The sequence below is a fragment of the Onychomys torridus genome, chromosome 1, assembly GCF_903995425.1.
Source record: "Onychomys torridus chromosome 1, mOncTor1.1, whole genome shotgun sequence".
Classification (NCBI taxonomy): Eukaryota; Metazoa; Chordata; class Mammalia; order Rodentia; family Cricetidae; genus Onychomys; species Onychomys torridus.
Window position 1 is genome coordinate 130,397,990 of NC_050443.1, and position 21,679 is coordinate 130,419,668.

General features: G+C 41.0%; 1 protein-coding gene across 1 annotated transcript; it reads left to right on the forward strand.

Moving 5' to 3' along the window:
• Positions 1-6,539: 6,539 nt before the first annotated feature.
• LOC118570846 (cobalamin binding intrinsic factor-like) lies at positions 6,540-20,310 on the forward strand. Its single transcript, XM_036169500.1, has 9 exons — positions 6,540-6,711; positions 7,166-7,342; positions 8,447-8,560; positions 8,985-9,125; positions 10,562-10,743; positions 14,568-14,745; positions 15,805-16,006; positions 17,305-17,423; positions 20,249-20,310. Exons 1-9 carry the CDS (start codon positions 6,639-6,641, stop codon positions 20,308-20,310), a joined length of 1,248 nt encoding a protein of 415 aa, XP_036025393.1. The 5' UTR covers positions 6,540-6,638.
• Positions 20,311-21,679: the final 1,369 nt, after the last annotated feature.

Here is a 21,679-nt window from a genome sequence, read left to right on the forward strand (position 1 = left end):
TCCAAAGGTGCACTGTCCTTAAATGTGTCAAAAATAAACCACTTTGGGTCAGACTCTACAAGTTTGAACCAACAGGGGCTAATGAAGTCATGTTGAATGAATTTCCTTCTTGCCTCATGCGAATTATTCCTCTGAGGGCTTAGCATTTGCAGAGGGCACACACCATTTCTTTTTATTCCACTGTGGCTGAGAGGTACATGAAATACTTTAATAAAATGCTGAAATACTTTAATAAAATGCTAAAAATTAAACAGTAAGATGGCTCTTCTTTTTTTCCCACAGATTCCCCCCTCCCTCCTCCCACCCTCCCCAGCCCTCTTTCCCAAGCCACCCCGCATCCCCACAATGGCTCTTCTTTGTGATGTCTTCATTTTGACTTTAGAACTTTCTATTTCTATAGCACTGAACTCACATTGTAGAAGAGACCAAATTCCTGCAAGAAGAAATATTTTCCATGAAATAAACAACCTCCCCAGTATAAAGCAGTATAAAGTAGGCCTCTTGAAACTTGCCCTTCGTGAACTTCAAGAAGTCTAACAGTAACTTCCTTTGATCCTGAAGCTAAAACAAAGTTTAGGAAGTTTCCTTAAAGGTCATAGAGGATTTGTATCTAAATAACTGCAATAAGAAAGCATATAAATTACTATTTTTAGCTAGTTTTCAGTGCAGCCATTCTCATTCAAGCTTACAGAGATTATATATAGTTAATACAACTGAAAAAGTTAAATCAGATCCTATGACACCAGTATCTTATTTTAGCGGGTGTGTGTGTGTGTGTGTGTGTGCCTATATATGTGTATGTGGGCATGCTTGGGAGTGTCTGAGGAGGCCAGAAGAAGCTTTTAGTTCCGCTGAAGCTGGAATGATGGGGTTGTGAGCCACCCAATTTGGGTGGTAGGAACCAAACTCTAGTCCTCTGAAAGAACAGCATGAGCTCTTAACTGATGAGCCTTGTCTCCACTCCCATTTAATCCTTTCTCTGGGTTGCTAAGTTTGGCTTGAGAATATGCTGCTGAAATTTGTATGTTTGTATTCATAATGTGAATTGGGATATAGTTTCTTTTTGTGATGTCTTCATTTTTGTTTTAGAATTCTCTATTCAAATGGCACTGAACTCAAATCCAAGACTCGCCTGATCCCTACCCACTGGCAGTTATCTATGTGTATGGGACCCTGGTCTCAAGGATGGCCAATGATGCTCAGATGTGCTATCTGGAGTCTCCAACATTTGCACAGGAAGCCCCTTGTAATGACACTCTAAGTGGGGGAGGCTAAAAGGTATGATGTGTCTATTGAACAATAAGCAGGGAAGGGAAGAGGTGAGTTCTCACTGCACTGCACTGCACTGTCCTGGTAAAGAGCTCAAATTCTAAGCTAAAGTCTACTGTTTAGCTCATTATCAAAGCCAGTTTGTCAAAACAGGAGGGTAGAGTGTGCCTTTTTTAACAGTTTCTTCAGTTAGTTTTTAACTTTTATGTAGATAGGTCCTGTAAATGTCTCCATTGTAGCTTTGCTCCAGATCCCAAGCCTTTAGGGAACTGGGTTTTACCAGATATCTTAATGCTTGGATTACTCCTGAGTACTCACCTTCAGCAAGTCAAGCAAAAATCAGAATCTCATACACTTACATAGAAGCATAAAGAGAGATGAAACAAGAGTATGGATTGGCTGGGCAGTGGTGGTGCACACCTTTAATCCTAGCACTAGGGAGACAGACATTGGCAGATCTCTGTGAGTTCAAGGCCAGCCTGGTCTACAGAGCTAGTTTCAGGACAGGCTCCTAAGCTACAGAGAGAAACCCTGTCTCAAAAAACCAAAGAGAGAGAGAGAGAGAGGATTGTCTTAATTGTAAGGAAATGGAAATGCTAGGTGGATGACCACACCGTACTTAATGCTTGGGCCACTTGAACTAGACTTTGTGCTAAAATCACCTTTCTCCTAGGCCAAGTCACTTCAAATATTTATTTTTTTCATGCTCATTACTGTAAAACTTTTAACATTTCTCCAATGAGATTATCTATCAGTTTTTGTTACTAATTGTCATTTGGCTTAATGGTCTTGGGTTTCTTTCAGCAAATATTTGGCAAACTTTTAGATCACAGACTTTTTGCATTGTGTAACAGAAACACAATAGTGAATGTGAAAGACACACCTGCCTTAAGTCTGGCAGGGAGACAAATGCTAAACTCAGTTAAGAAACAATTCTGCAAATATTTAATTGCCGTTCTCATATGTGCTGTGTAGGAAGAAAGGAGTGAGTGTCAACAGAGTGGTCAAAACCCAGGTCTTAGAGTTCAGAAAGAATGTCGTGGCCCTGAAGAAGCCGTGTTTGCACAGCTGGGTGAGCTTTTGACAAAGCAGAAAGCAATGGCGGCTGAGAGCATGTGGGCAAAAGCCCTACAGGAGGCACAGGGGAGGGCTCCGCAAACTGTGGTTTGGGCACAATGGAGCAGCCAGTAGAGAGTCAGAAAGAGTCTGAAAGGTAAATACATTTAGAGATCATATTTAAAGTCTTGACTTTTATCCAAAGTGAACTGAGTACAAATGGGGTTATTTAAAATTTTTTTATAAACAGTGCAGTTGAACAAAACATTCAAAATTCATATTTTCACAGATTACACAAGTTAAAGGATAGAGTTGCAAACTGTTCCCTGATCATTTATTCTCTTTCAATATGGTCCTGTTTGAAAATGCTTCTGTAGGGCCAGGGCAAAGAAGGACTCAGAGAGGGACACAGGTAAATGCTCAGACACAGATTTCAGAGCAGTCAGTGTTGAAGCAAACTGTTCTGATGTCAGCCTGAGATGGACTAGTAAGGGAAGAAAGCAAGAGACTGTTCCAGAAGGGAGACCCTGGTGACTACTAGGTAGCTTGCTACAGGAGGAAAAACAGTGTTTATCAACACAATCGCCAGACTCCAGGCAAGGACAACAATCAGCAGCTCTTAGTGAGATAAAAATGGCTGTTAGTTTCTTACTCTTTACTGTGTACCAGGTACTATTCTGAGCATCTTCTATGTAGGAAATCATTTAATCCTCATAAAACCCCCAAGAGTTAAGTACTGTTAACTTTTACATTTTACTGATAAGAAGACCGAGACTCAAAGAAGTTAAGAGACTTATCTGTCGTCACATACATATTAAATTGGCATAGACAGAAGCATGGATTTAAAAGGCTAGTTTTCAATAAAGTCAGTGAATTTTAAATGGAAGCTAAGAAATACCCAGACAAGATAAATACAGACTTTAGACTCTGGTCTTCTTAAAAGTGATGATACTTTTTCAATAAGTCCTCACTTAGGTGTGGGACTTCATGAGCCCTTTCCTTACTCATGCTGGGATTTGGACCAGCTTGGTCCTGTGCATGCAGTCACCACTGCTATGAGCTCATTTGGGAAATGGCCCCATCATTTTGACCAACACTGTTTCGATGCTAGATATCCACTATCTCTGGTTCTTACAGTCTTTCCACCCATCTTCCATACTTATCCCAGATTCTTGGGAGGGGTGGGATGTAGGTGTCCCATCTTCCATACTTATCCCTGAATTCTTGGGAGAGAGTTGGATTAGGTGTCCTGTTCAGAGCTGAGCCTGCTGTAGTCTCATCTTCTCTGCACACTCATTTCACAGCCCTTCTGCTTACTTTCTGGCTCTTGCATTTCTTCTGACTCTTCTTCCATGTTTTCTGAGCCATAGAAAGGATGATATTGATGTCTGGTTTGGAGGTAGACATTAATCCATCACTTCTTAGCATCTTGTGAATCCAGTAGTCTCTGAATTCACCACTTATTTGTCATGGCTATTTGATTCTACTGTGATAGTTGGTGTTGAATATATATTTCCTAAATCTATTTTATGGGTGTATAAGACAAAATGATATGTTTTTTTAAAAGTTGTATTGTCTGGGTTTTCCAGAGAAACTGAACCATAAACCATAAAGGTAAGGAAAGGGCATTGTAAGACACCAATATATTCAATTATAGAAACAAAGGAATCTGATAGCCTGTTGTCTGCAAGTTGGAAACCTAGGATTGTTGTTTGTTTTTGTTCTTTTACTTTGGGGGGGGCACCACCCAGCTCCCAAATAAATCACACATGGAGGTTTATTCTCAATTATAAATGCCTGGCCTTATTTCTTGTTTCTTGCCAGCTTTCCATAACTTAAATTAACTCATTTGTCTTTTGCCTCTGGGCTTTTACTTTTCTCTATTTTTTAATACCTTTCTTTCTTGCTCTGTTGCTGCCCCCTGGGTCATCTTCCTTCTCTCTTGCTCTCTCTTCTTCCCAGATTTCTCCTTATACATATTCTCTCTGCCTGTCAGCCCCACCTATCCTTTTCTCTTGCCTTGCTATTGGCCATTCAGTTTTTTATTAAACCATCAGGTGTTTTAGACAGGCACAGTAACACAGCATCACAGAATTAAACAAATGCAACATAAAAGAATGCAACACGTCTTTAAATTGTTAACAAAAGCAGTACTTAAAAAATGCAACAGACTTTAAAATAACATTCCCCAACATAGGATAGCCCATAACATCATTCAATCCAGATCAGAAAGCCTGAGAGCCAGAGAATACAATAGTGTGAATTCCTGTCCAAAGAGCTGCAATGGTGAGGTAAGATGCCCCAACCTAAGCAATCTTATGAAAAAACAAACAAACAAAACAGAAAGTGTTCTTATTCTACTCATCAGAGAGAGAGAGAGAGAGAGAGAGAGAGAGAGAGAGAGAGAGAGAGAGAGAGAGAGAGAGAGAATTCCATAATATTATATCTGAAAAGGAAATCTACTTAATCCATTGATTCAAATTCTAATCTCACCTGGAAACACCCTCACAGGCACATCAAGAAGTAGCATTTCCCCTAGGCGCCTGTGGCTAGTCAAGTCAACAGAGACTTAACCTCCAAGAGATACAATGCTAATAGAGAGGCACAAACTAAAACAAAATCCTCAGTCTACACCAAGACACAAAGAAAAAATTAGTTTCTCATTTCCCACACTTAGATCTTTCATTTCTCCCATATTCATTGCATTATTTGAACAGGTATTTTTGGCCATACCACTTGCTATTTATTGCTCAATATATGCTTCAGTCACAGAGGTTGGAGCAACCTGAAGAAGGTCTCCTTACACATCACCCAAGCCAATCCATCACCATTGCTGAACTGAGGCAAGCCCTCAGTATCCATGCTGGAAAGATGAGACCACCACATCAACTGCCCTTAGTGGGGATCCTCTTGGTTTCTCCTATTCCAAGCCAACTATGTGATATGTGTCATAAATAAACTTGGGGAGGGCGGGGATTTGAGGTCTCATATATGCTCAGGCCATGCCTAGTGTCTCAGACCACTTGCTGTTGCCTGGTCAATATGTAGAACTCTCAACTACCTCTCCAGCACCATGTCTGCTGGCACAACACCATGTCCCACCATGATGATAATGGACTGAACCTCTGAACTATAAGCCACGCAATTAAATGTTTTCCTTTATAAGAGTTGCCATGGTCCTGGTGTCTCTTCACAGCAACAGAAACCCTAACTAAGATATTTAAAAAACAGTACTGGAGTTGTAGAGAGGGCATAGGGTTAAGATCACTGGGTCCATCATCAGTACCAGAGTTCATATCCCAGCATACACATAAAAAGATGTGTCCTCACAAATGCACAAAAGGAAGAGGAAAAGAAGGATCACTGCGACTGACTAGCTTCTAGCCTTGCCAAGAAAACTCAAACCCAAGATTGAAGAAAACAACCCTGTCTTAAAGGAAAAAGATGGAAAGTGATGGAGAACGACATCTGATACCCACTCCTGACCTCTGTGTACACACACACACACACACACACACACACACACACACACAAACACACACACACATATGTACATACAGACATACATACTTAAATATGTGTAATACTCACACATATATGCATAAATTAATTAAATATTTTAAAAATAATAAGTGTTCTATGAGAAAGCTACAGGTAGCAGAGTCCACTTTTATACCTGGGCAGAAGAAACAAAATTAAACAAAACAATTTCCATGAAATTGAAATCTACTGCATATCTAAAAATCAAACAACATAAAGGAATATTGACTAGAACCCAGGTCCATGTTGACTCTATTGTGTATAGGCAGCATATCTACTTGAAGGTAGGTTTCCAACAAAGAGCCAAAAAAAAAAAAAAAAAGGGTGTCCTGCACAATGAAATGAGGTAGTGCCTATCAACCTAAACCTTCATGAAATCATTACAGATAAACATTAGGAAGCTGTTGGGCTAGGAGGAGTCCTGTCTATATTCACATGATGTCCAATTTTCCTAGCAGTAATTACTTGGGAATTTGTAAGAGATACTCATGGTCTTTGCTGAATTACTGAACCCTCAGGATCTTACATCATTCTGGTGCTTAAAAGTCACCTTCACACACCATGGAGGGCCTATACAGTAAGTAAACTGAGATGGACGAATAGAAATGAAACATATCAAGATAGGAGGGGTCAGCATAGGTATTTAAAAGTGGCTGGGTCTGGAGCAGATTGTTTTACAAAATAAGTGAAACAAGACAAGGTAGAGACACACCTCATTAGCAAATACTGGTATTCGTGGAAAGGGAGACGTGGACAGCACAAGAAAGTGTGGCATGGCTTGGCTTACCCTCTACCTTCTAAATGTTCTGTGGGCTGTGGCAGGAACCAGCACCCAAAGCTCTTGCTGTGAGTATGGTGATTATTCCAATGGCAAAGAAGCAGTCTCCCTCCAGAGAGGCAGAGATCTCAGGCACAGTTCTGCTGATGAGAAAGGGGTGGAAGAGCAATCACTATAGGAGCTCTGAAGAGAAGTAGAGGGAAATGAATGCTAAAGAAATCAGTGACTAAGATGTTATGAATAGAAATCATGGTAAATACTTCTGAGATGTACTGCTCAAAGCTGTCATATGAAAAAATTCATTTAAAAGACAGAGATTGTTGGAGAAGATGTAAGGACTAATGAGCCTCTAAAGAAAAATGCTGATATTTTCTGCATTTCTCTTCTGTCTCCTCAGATTGCTCAAGCATTCTGCTAAAAGGCCTAAAAGACACAGCAATTACACTTCTGGGAAAGGGATGAGGGCTGGGGGGAATGAGAGATGAGTGATGTGGGTATGACAAGTGGCTTTCCTTTTCTCAGCTGTCACCCCAGAACAGCAGCCCTGGGTTGATGGCCTACAAGTGCTCATGGAGAAGTCGGTGATGAAGTCAGACTTCACAAACCCCAGCATCCTTATTGCCATGAACCTGGCCGGTGCCTACAATCTGGAGGCCCAGAAGCTCCTGACTGACAGGCTCGTGGCCAGTGACAGTGCAGGTTAGACACTGGAGTCCCTCCCCGAAGCCTGAATCTTCCACATACAGGCTACCCTGGACCCCAGGTGAACATCATCACCCACCTTTCCCCACACAGCAGAAGAACATCTTTAGCTAAACATAAGTGACATCAGAATAGTCAGGGAAGGGGGCAGGGATGCACAGGGAGCTCCAGACTCAGGGCAGAAAGCAGGCACTTCTGCTTCCAAATTTGCTGCTTATGAACAAGTCACTGCATGTCACTTACTCACCCTGCTCTCTAAGAGCCAAAACAATAACAATAGTGGCAGTAACAACAAAGTCTAGGGTCTAGTCACTTCACATGAATTGCCTAGAGGTTCAAGATGCATGACAACTTTACTTTCTGCATCTAAGTCTCCACTGACTCTCATGGGTTTTCTCCTTTCTTTTCTAAACAGACAGCAGATTCTTTTCTTACCATATATTAAACATATGAAATAATTGGTTTCATTGTACAGTCATCAAGTCACAGAGACAACACTAGATTCATTGTTGCCTCAAAGAGTTATTTCCATATTTCTTTCTTTGGGAAAAAAAAAGAGATTTTTAAAATGATGTGAGTGCACTACTGAAAAATCCAAATCCTGGATTTGAGACTCTGGATATAAGGCTGGGAGATGCTGTGTATGGTGACATATACCTGTAACCCCGGCACTCAGCAGGAGTGAGTTCCGGGCCAGCCAGGGACACAGAGTGTCTCAAAAATTAAAGGGAGGTAGTGAGCAGCCACTGAGAGATGGGTTAGTCAGGTGGCTCCATGGGTAAAGGTGCTTGTTCCACAGGCTTCATCATCTGAGCTTGATCCCCAGAATCAACATAACATTACAAGGAATAACTGACTTCACAAAGATGTCTTTTGACCTCCATATACATCTGTGTTGTGGCTTACACACACACACACACACACACACACACACACACACACACACTAATAATAATAATAATAATAATAATAATAATAATAATAATAAAAATAATAAAAATAAATACGTAGTTTAAAAAACAAGTGCAGCACTCAGTCTAACCCTTGGTAGCACTTTGCCCTAAAATACCTGCCATCATAACTCTGCTCTCCTTTCCATAGACCTGACAAGCGGGCAGCTTGCCCTCAACATTTTGGCTCTCACCTCTTCATGCCGAGACACTGGAAGAAAAGTATCCATTCTGCAAAAGAATATGGAGAACTGGGTGCCTCCAAGTAAGACCTCATGGGGAGGGAGGGAAGAGTGGGGTGCAGCATCCTACTGACAATTTTTAACCTGGAAAGGAAAAGTTTGGAAGAGAGAAAATCAAAAAGTCAGGAGAGACACAAGGCTGCCTCTACTCTGACAATCCCACCAGTGAGACACTCAGTTCTCAGCCAGAATGAGCTAAAGAAGCCAACTCCCCAGGCATGGACTGGGCAGCCACCATCCTCCCCAGGGTCAGCAACATCCTGCTTCTCTTCAGATGCCAGATGACATTCTTACTCTGAGAAACACTGATGTCATCCTTTGCTAATATTGTCTCTTTATATGACAACAGGTTTTCTAGTGATTTCTATTTAAAAGCTCTGGTCTATGCTACTCAGAATGTCTCCAGTGTGGTGTTAACCTAAGGATGGTTCTCTATTGTCTTCTGAGGCCCCGGTGCTGAAGCCTCAGCTTTCTATGGGCCCAGTCTGGCCATCCTCACACTGTGCCAGAAGAACTCAGAGGCAACAATACCCATCGCAGTGCGCTTTGCTAAGACCCTGATAAGGGAGTCTTCGCCCTTCAATGTGGGTAAGTTGATGCCATCAGACACTGACCAAGGAGAGAGTATCAGAGTCACAGTAGGTGAGAGGTCGTGATGGAGGGGAAGTGAAGGAGAAAATCCTTCCGTGGAGGTAGAGCTTGGAGCCATGCAGATGGTTGTGGATGAAAAACATTGAACAAATGCTTGTTGAACTTGTGAGTAAAGGACAGACCTCCACTGGGACAATAAACATGTCACACAAGTTACAAGTTATTTTCAAACAAGATGGAGATGGATGTCTTGCCTCACTCCTACCCTGCACTCCTTAATGTGTACTAATTCTCCCCTATTCTGTATATTTCAACATGTTTCTCCTTTTTCCATCCAAATGTCCTCTCTACAAGCAGCGATTTTCTGAAGCCAACACAGGGACCTTCTTATCTTTTTGTGTTACCCACATTGGGCTGCTTATGAATGGAATCCCTTTCCTCTGTGATGCTATTTCCTTCTTAAACGTTCTGTGCAATGATCTTTCCTCTGTTGGGGCCCCTGGCATGGACTCACTGTCATGGCCCTCTGCCTCTCTCTAAGCAATATCATCTCAGGCTTTCTCTCACTTACACAGGCCTCAACAGCAAGCTGTTTTCTTTTTACTACCGAGACAAGCAGGCAGATACAGTCTAGGAGCCTTCCCAGGGATCAAGAACAGGCTGGGAACCCTCTCCATCTGGAACCTCAAACATGGTTGGGGCATCTCTGTCAGTTCAGTAAGTGGGGTGGACTTCTTTGTCTTTAGATGTCAATAACACTGTCGCTCTTAGTGGAGCTATGAGACTTCCAAATGAGGGGAGAAGGACAGTGAGATACAGCTGCCATCTGGATGGCATTTTACTTCTTCTAGTCTTGTCAGACTTGCTCATCTGACCCACACTTGTTTATAACATGCAAATAATGAAAAGTGGGTGTTATGGTGGATGAAAAGCTCTCACTGCCCAAACATGCACAGAGCCCGGGAACCACACACATGTCACAGAATGCTGACAGAGTAAAACAGGCATGAACTACACGTGCTGAAGAGACTCAGGCTGCTGTGCTGGAAAGACCAGGGTGACTTCACGGAGGTGTGACAGCTAGGCCTTCCAGAACTGCTGACATCTCAAAAGATCAACCTTGACATGGGAGAAGTGGGATGGAACACACTGCTGTTCACACTATTTAAAGTTTCAAAGTCTAGAGCTGTCCAGTGGTACACATTTATTTTAAAGCCTGGCCCTGCTTCTTACTGGCCGTGTGGCCATGGGTAGTTCCTTTACTGCTCTGAACTCCCACTTCCTCATCTCTTAAATGAAGATACTTGTAGGTTCTGTTCCACAGGTGGTCCCAAGAATTAAAGGAGCTCTGTAACTAGATCACAATAAGCACCTGATGAACACTGGCTGTGGTGGTGACTGTGGTGAGGATCTGTCTCCCCTCTGCCTTCCAGACACAGGAGCAGTAGCAACCTTGGCCCTGACCTGCATGTACAACAGGATTCCTGTAGGTTCTCAGGAAAATTACAGAGACCTGTTTGGTGAGGCACTGAAGGTTCTTGTGGATAATATCAGCTTGAAGATCAAAGCTGATGGCATCATTGGAGACATCTACAGCACCGGCCTTGCCATGCAGGTAAGCCCATCCCATATACTCCTAATCCAGGCTAGAATAATAACCCTGAACTGTAACACCAAGGGACTTTGTGTCTACTAACACACCTGGGAAAGTCCAACTAATGTGATTTGGGGTCAATTCCTGAACTACCCTTGCCTTAGTCTCTCCACTAGCAAAATGAAGATATATGAGAACTCATAGATAAAATGTAAAGACAAACCTAAAAGAATTCATTCTCCTTTCTTGGAAAAAAATGAAACAAATAAATCAAGAATTTTGAGGGTTTATTAGCAATAATAACCAGTTATTACAGTAACAGTCATACACTACTGAAAGTTTGACGCATACATACTGATTTGAAAACAGATCTTCCAAAAAAAATATTGATGGAATTTTCTGCTTCAAACTTACCAGGAAAGTGTTCTTTTTCCCCACTTATCTTTACCTGCAAAATGGTTGGTTTGTATTTTAAATGATTAATCTATGTAATTTAAAGATGACTCAAACATACACAAACACACACACACACACACACACACACACACACACACACACACACACACACACACACAAATAACCCAGTAAATAGTAGAGCCAAGTCTGAGAAGCTGAGTCTGTAGTCCATCCTATGCCTCCCTCACATATCTCCAGGCTTAAATTAGGAAAGATGCTCCTTGACAGCCACAGATCCATCACCATCTTCCAGCCATTGTTCACTAGAGCAGGAGTCATGCATGGAAAGCAGATATATCTCCTACAGGCCACAGGAATAGATTATAAGAACTCAGCTGGTTATGGCAAAGTCACTACCTGGAGGAATAAAGGAATTCTTTCAGAGGAAGCCAAATTCCAAGGAGCATTTGGTGTTATTTGGCTTGTTATATATCAGCTCTCTTCTGTTATGAAAATCATGTGTGCCTTCATAGCTTTCCCAATTGGTTTTTCCCTAAGAAGGGCTAACAGTGTGGACTGATCACTCTCTGGACGTACACATTCAAGGTATTTGGAGAACTGCTTCAGGAAAGGCTTCCTTCCTCACAGCCCACCCATTTCTCCCCTTTCAGCACTGGAATCAGATATCTCCCTTAGCCAATTTTGAGGACTAACAGAAATAATAGTCCAGACCACCACATACTAGTCTCCTGATTTAAGGTAAATTCCACAAGGAGACACTACCTAGGTCAGGTGGATCTTAAGTAATTACAGTTTAGCTTACATCTTCCTTTCTTACATCCTTATTAACTTATTAGACTGCTAACTTCTTACCTAACCACTTCTCAGAATGTTAGACTGAGCACATACATCCCATTTTGATATACTAACTGGTCATTAGCACTCAGTTGACCTCCTCTTTTGGCACTCCCATTTTGGATTGTAAAATAAAGCCTGGTGGTCACTGCCTGAAGAAAAGTCTTATCTGCCTTTATGACCCAGTAAGAATTCAAGCCTGGTGACCTTGCTCGGCCAGGGGATTGCTATAACATGGGTTTATAACTGGATTCCTGGGAGACTTGGGGGCAACGTAGAGAACTTAGAGGTGGAGAACTGAGAGGGATAAGGAGGATTTTGACCATAGAGAATTTGTGGACAGATAGAAGATGAGGAAGAGACAGATGGGGAAATACTAGCTTTGTAAGAACAAGATGAAAAGGACCTAGATGAGGCAGAATTAAGACAAGAGAATTAAGATAAAATTTAGAGGGAGCAATAGATAAGTATAGAGAGAAATCAGGCAAGAAAGGAGGTAGGCACGAGAACAGAACTGAAGCTGTGTGGATAGGATGTTATCTCAGAGGCATTAAAGCAAGTGGACTAAAAAGCTCAGTGTGGTGAGATTCTATTTCCTAAAAATACTCCTTGCCCTTCATGGTTTTCTTTCCTGAGCCCCTGGGAAGTATAATATTATGTACCTCTCATTACTATTAGAAGGAAATCATCTCCCAGAAAAAAAAAAAAGAGAGAGAGTACTGTTGGTTCCTCCACACACTAAAAATTAGGGAAGAGTCCAAACAGCACATGTCAAGGTCAAGCATAAGAGTGAAGACAAATCACCTGTCCAAGATACCACATGGGCAAGTGACTAAGAGCAAAGCCAGCTTCCTTGTCATGGTCACTGGAATTTTGTCACAAAACAAAACAATTTTCCCATGGTTGACCCATACAAAAGCATCCCCAGAACTCATGTCTAGAAATTCCTGTGGAAAGCAGGCAGCCTGAAGGAATGGGGTTAAAACTGGGTTTGGCAGGGTCAAGTAACATGCTTAACCTTGTCTAAGAACTTTGATTGATTTAGTGCCAGATGCAGAACTATTTATTTTGCTAATTTGGCTTAGAACTTCTATTTGCGATTTCATCACTTTCTAGGTACACTCTGGTAGATTACACCTGAGAATAAAAGCTTTTCCTATCAAAGGGTAAGACCTCATCCATATCCAGACACCACTCACCATGTAGATTTCTTGTCACTTAAGAAACATAACTTCTCCCTATCTGCCTGCTCAGGAGTATCTACCTGGTGCCCCTTAGACTAATCTGCCTTGAAAAGTGCCCTCACTGGGGAGTTATAGTCTTCATTTGCCAACGTTAACAGGGTGACCATACCTGTCACAAATGTCCAAGTGCCCACACTGCTCTCCCTAGCTGAAACAACTGTCTCTGACTCCCCTCCACCTTCTCCCATTTTCTCTTCCAGCTTCACGCAAATGTGTCATTAGCCAACAAAGCTCACTGCCATACTTGGTGGCTCCAGTTAGTGTAACTGTAAAGGAAGGGAGGATGCAATGAGTTTCCACAGCATGCCTTGCAAAATCCTCTTCCACACTTGCACACTGGACTCTCAAATGATAACCCCTCCAAAGACAAGCAGGATTTATACTTTCTAATTTGCCCCAAAGAAAGAAAACTAGACCAGCATAAGGGCATCACTTGGTAGAGTAAGCCAAATTCATTTTTCCACTTCCAAAAGCCCAATTTTAACAATACCAACTTAATATTTCACATTCCTGGGTGTGTCCAAGGCTAAATGAAGTGGTTTCAAGAAAAGCCATAATAAAAAGATCAAATGATGACATCAAGGACCACTATTAGTTGTCTGTCATCCCCTGTTTCACTCATTCTCCCCTGCTGTGTAGATTTAAGATGGTCAGTGACAGCTTGGTGCTTACTCATACAGTCCCACCTGAAGTATAGAAGCAAGAGAAATGTTTTCCTCTTTCAGTATTAGTGAACAAGGAAGGAGTGATTGGGGCAGGCATCCACCAGTCACTGTTCCCAAGGACTCCAGTGTAACCCAGAACATGATTCCATCCCAAGGTCAGGGTTGTGGAAACTATGACTGACAGTCCTGACATACACATGGACTTTGGGAACAGTCTACCAAAAGGTGTGCATGACAACACAAATCAGAACAGTCTAGAGGTGTGCCAGTCCAGCTGCCCTAGACTACAGCTCCTTCTGTGGTTTGCTTTGTTACTCTTGTTCCACATTTAAAAACTATGCACAGATACAGCAGCAGTCTTGGCCATAAATCCTGGCTCCAGTCATTGACTAAATAATTGTTTGGTGGCTATTTTTTTAAATCATTTGTCAGTGTTGGCATTTTAAATTGTTTTATTTTATATTATATGTATGGGGTGATTGCCTACCTGTATGTCTATGCATCATATGCATGCCTAATACCTGAGGAGGCCATAAAGGGCAAGGCCTTGTGCTATTATAGTTTGGACTCTGGAAGATCATAATGATTAGCAATAAAGTTCATCCCTCCTGAGATCCATCTTCCTGCCATGCCTAATCTTTCCTCTCTTTCTATCTCCTTCCCATGCCTGCCCCCTCTATCCTAGGCTCTCTCTGTGACACCTGAGCAACCTATCAAGAAATGGGACTGCCAGAAGACTATGGATATGATACTCAATGAGATTAAGCAGGGGAAATTCCAAAACCCCATGTCCATTGCTCAAATTCTCCCCTCCTTGAAAGGCAAGACTTACCTAGATGTGCCCCAAGTAAATTGTGGGCCTGGTAAGAACATCTCAGTGACTTCCCCTTTTATATCATAAAGTTGCTACTTAAAGTACAGTGGCATGTGGCTTGATGTTGAGTGGAATATTAGATTGTTTTGTAAATTCATCCCAGATAGGTAGAGCTATGCTCTCCGATTCCCAAGCATGTGCACTAGCCCATAGCCAAAGGGCCTAGCTAGGGAAGTCAGCTCCTTATACTGAACACCTGCTTTAAGGAGGTAGACGGCCCGTGGTCACCACAGGGAGCTTCATTCATTTGACAAATGTACTGCCAAACATCACGCATGTCTCATCTGCTCTTTACAAAGTCAGAAAACAGACATACAGTTGAAACTACAGACTTTACAGTAATGAAACCAGTATTAAATAGAAATCTACATTGCAAAGGAAAAAAAAAAAAAAAAAAAGAGAAGACGGAAGAAGGAGAGGAGGAGATGAATAACCAATTGTTGGTTTCATTGGAGGGCTGAGAAGGAAGAAATGAAATTCATCCAAGGATGTAATCATGACAGCCTGACACTCACTCACAGAACACCAACAAGATGAGGTGGAATCATAACATGTTACTTTGTAGCATTTTCGTATCCAATCAAATACAATACTGAAATATTTAATAATTAAGATTGCCCAAAAGGAGCCTTCCTAAAACTTTTGTCACTCCAGAAAATGTCTTTTAAATCAACTCCTTAAATTCTTTTCATTCTTATCAAATACTTCTGCTTGTATGCACTAGTTTCATAGGATAGAAAGAAACTATAAGCTCCTCATAGACTTCAGTGCCAAATTTACAGGAGTCAAACTCAAGCAAACCCACTGCCACCATGTGAAACACCTTAGCCTGACTCCCTGTGCTGCTGCCCAGTCAGTGACAGCACAAGTCTAACATGGAGTCCTTGCCAGGATTCTAGAATAGTTGTCCAAGTATCTGTGTTAATAACCTAAAGATTACTATTTTCTTAAAATCTTTTCTAAGATAAGTTCCCAATAACATTGACTTTTGCCTCCATAACTCAAACACCAAAATTTTTAATAAACTTGGCCTTTTTGCTTCTCACAGATAATGGAGTGCCACCAACTCCAGCTGACTATCCTACCCCCGTGCCCACCTCACCATCTAACATCACCGTCATATACACTATAAACAACCAGCTGAAGGGGGTTGATCTGCTCTTCAACAAGACCATGGAAGTTAGTGTGAAAAGAGGATCTGTATTACTTGTTGTCCTGGAAGAAGCACAGTGCAAGGACTCCATGTTCAAGTGAGTGGTGCAAGCGATGTCGTCGTCCCTAAGACGGACTCAGATTCCCATATATTCTCTCTCCCTCCCCCTCTCTTCTCTCTTCCTTTCTCCTTCTTTCCCTCCCTCCTTCCCCCTCTCTCTTCTTAAGATCAAGCAACATGTAACTAACAGAGTTCAGAGCTAAGCATGTATTTGACTGTCTTTGAAATCCATGTTTCTACCCACTGTCCCATTAAGAAAGAGTAGAATGTGGAAATGGATCAGAGCGGGAGAATTAAATAAAATGTTAACCATTTGCAAAAAGAGGAAGCAATAAAGGAAGATTGGGAAATCACAGTTTAGTAGTTAAGGGACCATGCTAATTCATGGGGGCGGGGGGAGGACACTTGATGCCCAAATCTGTTGGAAATATTTTACAAATTTAGCATTTAATATTGCCTGATTTTTCTTCTGTCTGTAAATATGAAAATGACACAAGATACATAATAGAAACTTGGAGAGAGAGAAGAAAAAACATAAAGAATAAATTGCCTTCACAACCACAATATAATCAGTTATTTAATAATCTGGTAGACTTTTTTTCTATGCATAGTACAAACAGTTGTGATTCTTCATATTCATTGGCTGGCATACGTTTCTCTAAAATCTGAGTCCTTATTTTTTAATATATATTTTATGTTCAGTTATGTGAGGAATGCATATGTGCATGTTAGTGCAGCTACATATAGAGGCAAAAGGTACAAGACACCATGCTTCTTTGAAGACAGTCTTCTGAGAATTTGGACATCAATAAAGTTGACCAATAATAGAACACATCCCCAAATGATCCTCATGCATACTGTCTTCTATGATGGCTGCTCCTTTTATTGCCATGTACTATTCTATAGGGGAGAACCTTGGGCATTAACTGAGCCATGGAGATGTATGTAAGAGTAGAAATGTTTTATTGTACATACATGAAGGAACTCATTAGTCTGGAGTCTTCACCATACCAAACAAAAATTAACCCATGGAATCCGGTAAACACATAAATTGTGCAAACTAAATTGTTTGTTCTAAACAACGTATCCACAAGACATGAATGTCTAAATATGGAAATACCTATCATCCTACTTAAGTAAAAATATAAAGAAAACCCCTTTATTAATTGAAATTCCATTTTAAGTGGCATGATTCTATACTCATTACTCATTTACATTTTCTCTTTTGAACATTATTTTTAACTGCTCTTTAAAGCATTTGAATGTCTGTCCTCCCTCTTGCCTCCTGTTGCCTGACTTCAACTGAGGTGGTAACTATTTACATTTTATTCTTAGATTTGAAACCAAAATGACGTCTTGGGGCCTTTTTGTTACTTCTATCAACAATATTGCTGAAAATGTTAATCACAAGACATACTGGGAGTTCCTTAGTGGCAAAACGCCTTTGGATGAAGGTAAGGAAAGCAAAGAAATGTGTTTTTCTTCCAGTTGGTGGGCTACATTTACTAATTCTTTAATTAATGTACTTGATAAATGTGATGCTATACGTGCTTATGATAAGGATATACATGGGAACTTAGTGTCATATGTAGTCATTACATAAATACTCTGCAATTTTTAGTGACTCTCTTTACAGGAAGGTAACCAAATCCAAGAGATGATCTTGTTACAGATGGTTATGAGCCACCATGTGGTTGCTGGGGATTGAACTCAGGACCTCTGGAAGACAGTCAGTCTATGCATCAGTGTAGCATTAAAGAAAGAAATAAAACACATCCCCCTTGGTGGCCACTTTACCAAGAGCAAGTCCAGATTTGAATTCTCTACTTCATTAAACCTGTGTCTTCCATCCTCTGTCTTTCTGTTGCATGACTCTGAACCTGTGCTTGCCTGAAGAAGACTGTCTTGTCAGTCTGTCTGGCCTGTGTGTGCTGTGTGCATCTGTCATTATATGTCTCTGTCTGTATATGCCTGTGTGTCTGTGCCTCCCAACTGCTTTTATCGGTGTTTACTTAACAACACAGAGAGCATCACAAGGGGAAAAAATGTGATACTTTACAGATATCTTTAATAGTACTACAAACATCATCAGTGTTTATAAACCAATTTCCATAAATGGATGCTTTCAAACTTTACGGTAGATTTTAGGAAGTTCCTTTCAACTTCTGTATTTGCTGCTTTCAGCAAATGACACACATGCATTGCTCTGGGTAAGGGGCAAGGAAGAGTACATAACTCAAGAACTTAATATTACATCTGTGCATCAACTTTGGTTGTAAAAGTTGATTACATGGGAAATTCAAGGCAAGTATGTTGATTCTTGTAGTGTTCTCAGAAAGCCAGGTTAAGTAAACAGGCTGAGTACTCAGTAAGGTAACAGTCTTAAATCCTAAGTGACCACAGTTATATTATTAACACTAGCAGTGAGTTCCAGCAAAAATTCCAGTCTCTTAGAATGCAAGAGATTTTCATAATATCACATCACCATGAGATGTCAAAGTGACCTGTGTGAAACACAAGTCTAGAATTTGATAGAACAGACATCCAAGTCCAGGTTCCCAAACTCTAGGACAAGTGAGCTTTCTAACATAGCTTCATCAAAAATTCAGCCCTCACCATCTGTTTAGTCTCTCACAGAAGGAATGTTGTGATGGCATTTATGTGGTAAATATAGCTAGAGTGAAACTCAGGTTCCAGCAGAATCTTAATTTTTCTGAAAGTTTTTTATAAATGCTGAAACATCTTCCCACTTAAAGAGCACTGAGGCATGCTTTTGTCTAAGCATCATGTTGACCTGACATTGACTGTTACCATGAAAAGGACTGTAAACCCAAGGAGTCACAGGAGGCCAGTGCTGTATCTTGAAGGCTCCACCCTACAGTTTTACCATGGGAGAGATGTTTTGCTTGTCTTCTACCATATAGTTAGGAAAAACTGGCCAGTCAGAATTCATGAAATGTAGCAACAGGCTTTGTAGAAAGTTCTTTTCATACTCATAATGTACATTACACAAATAAGGAATCAGTCTCTATAGCTATAAAATGGAAATACCACTCCTTGGGTTCTTGTAAGGATTAGAAAAATTGTTTACAAATATTAACTACAATATCTTTTGCACATTATGTGTTCAAAACATTGTTATTATTGTCATTTCTCCCACCATTTTGATCTCAAGAAATCATTCTGAAATTTTAAAGGGATTATTCCTCTTGTCCTGCCAATTACTTCCCTTCTCTGGGAACAAGGATAGTAAAAGTAAAGATATCAGATTCAAAAACATTTGGGCATGAAACTATCATACTTCCTGTTGCCTGAATACCTAAAAGGTAAAAGATATCAACATCATTTATCATTATTATCCTGAAAGATCTTCAGCCTAATGTCCCTTCTATTTCTTCCCAAAAAAGTGAGATACTCCCTTAAATACTTTAATTTGAGCTATTTATTGCATGGTTCCTAAGTATATGCCAGATACAGCTTCTAATTCTAAAGATAACAGCATTTCAGAGAAAATATTTAACAAAATTTTCTACATGAAAGAAAGGAGATTGGTACATCTTAAGGGGTTACCCCCCAAGACATGATCCATAAAATGGCAACCTAAATGCTAAAAGAGAGAAATATATAGATATTTGTAAAGCAAGATTTAAAAAAAAAGCAAATACAAGAGGAAAATAAAGTATCTTTACCAAAAAGAAGATGTGGAGGAGAAACAGGGAGAGAGAGAGAGTCACTCCACCTGTCCTCAGGACTGGAGAGATGGCTTCATAGTTAAAAGCACCTACTGCTCTTGCAGAGGACCCAGCACCCACATCAAATGACTCACAACAGCCTGTAATCACAGTTCCTCTTCTGGATTCCACCAGCACCTTCACACATGTGGTACACACACACACACACACACACACACACACACACACACACACACACACACAACTAATAAATCTTTTTAAAAGAAAGAAAGAAAGAAATCCCTAAACAGGACTAGAAAGAGCTGGTAAAGACATCTGACACCAGACTTGGTTACCTGAGTTTGATTCCTGGGAACCACATGATAAAAAGAGACAATCAACTCTGACCTTCACATGCATGCATCTACACACATACATACAAATAAGTAACAATAACAAAAGTATTTTAAAAGAAATCCTTAAACATCCCAAATTCATATTTCTGCCTACTTCTCCCCATGGTAACCTAATAAGCTTAATGGGCTGATGTTTTGGAATGGGAAGTTTACATGCACCATGAACATTTGTTATCCTTCGTCTCTTTCCAGGGGTTTCTTACTATGTTCCCTCCAACTACGAGCACATCACAGCCAACTTCACCCAGTACTGAGGAGGATCTTCTGCTGCATGGGACTAGAGGATGGGGTTGTTTTTTGTTGTTGTTGTTTTCTTTTTGGTTTTTTTTTTTTCATTTCATTCCAAATCTATGCCAAGAAAAGTGAATGTTAAAAGTGCTATTCTATTTCTGATGTTAAAAAAAACACACACAGAGCCACTGTGGGGAATAAACAGTGCACGATGCAAACTTCCTGGGGTACTCACCATTGTTACTCATGAAATAGAACTTCTGGCTTCTCAAAACAGACTGTTAGTTGTCATTTACACCTCTGGTAAGGGAGAAGGAAAGCCCCAGTGATTTGGGGAGGTCAAAGCAACCTTCTGGATAAAGCAACACACTCACTACTTCAGACTTCTCTGAAGTCTCCAGAAGGAAGATGGGGCCCCACAAAAATGACTCCACTTGATCCAGAAGTATGCCCTTGTACCTAAGAACATCACTCAACGATCAGCCTTGGACTGATAATTCTTTAGGACAATTCCAAGATGAGATGGTCCATCGTACTACACTTTTAGCCAGAATCTCAGACAATCTTATCCATTACTCTGAGACTGGCTGCAGACTCTACAGCTAGTCCTTTTGAGACCCAACTCTAAGCTTTCTTTCAGGACCCCACGGAGATACCATCATCATCCCCAGAACAGCAGGAATCAGTTCTAAGGAAACAGCACCCCTCTCCCGAAGGTTTCATTTTTCTCAAGGTTATGGATGGACGGTTATAGAGTTGGGGTGGAACAATAAAATTTATATTCAGTATTCTCCTTTAGGAAAGAAAAGGGGGAATGGATAGATCTGGGAGACCAGCTGAGAGACTGGCTCCCACATTTTACCCCAAGGTACCCTTGAGGAGAGATGGATAAAAGACTTAGGAGGAGAGAGGAACAGATAGAAACACAAGATAGCCTCGGGAGGGCCTGGATCCTAATCCACTGGCCCCTTCTGTCTCTTCTCAAGGACTATTTCTAGGAATGCCAAGGGGTGGAGAGAAAAGACCTCCCCCAGCACAGCCAAATGCAGACCCTTTCCAATCACCTGGTAACCATGCACATGGTCAAGCAATCCTCTAGTGCAGCTCTGCTGGGTAAAGCAAGTTCAGATCTCACTAGAAAACCTTTGTGGGTCTCCACAATTCCCCCTTCTTGATATAAAAGAGAGCCCCCCCCCCCACGTCACTCAGATAGACTGTGCCTGTCTTAGGTCATCTTTCTTGATTAATTTTACATTCGTACATTCAGGGAGTTATAAAGAACAACGTTCCCTGTCTTTGGCTACCAAACTCTGGCAAGAGGGGGTACAGAGCTTAACTCACCTCTGGCCCAAGCCCCTCCTAAGAGCTTGCAAACATCCAAAGTGATCTCCA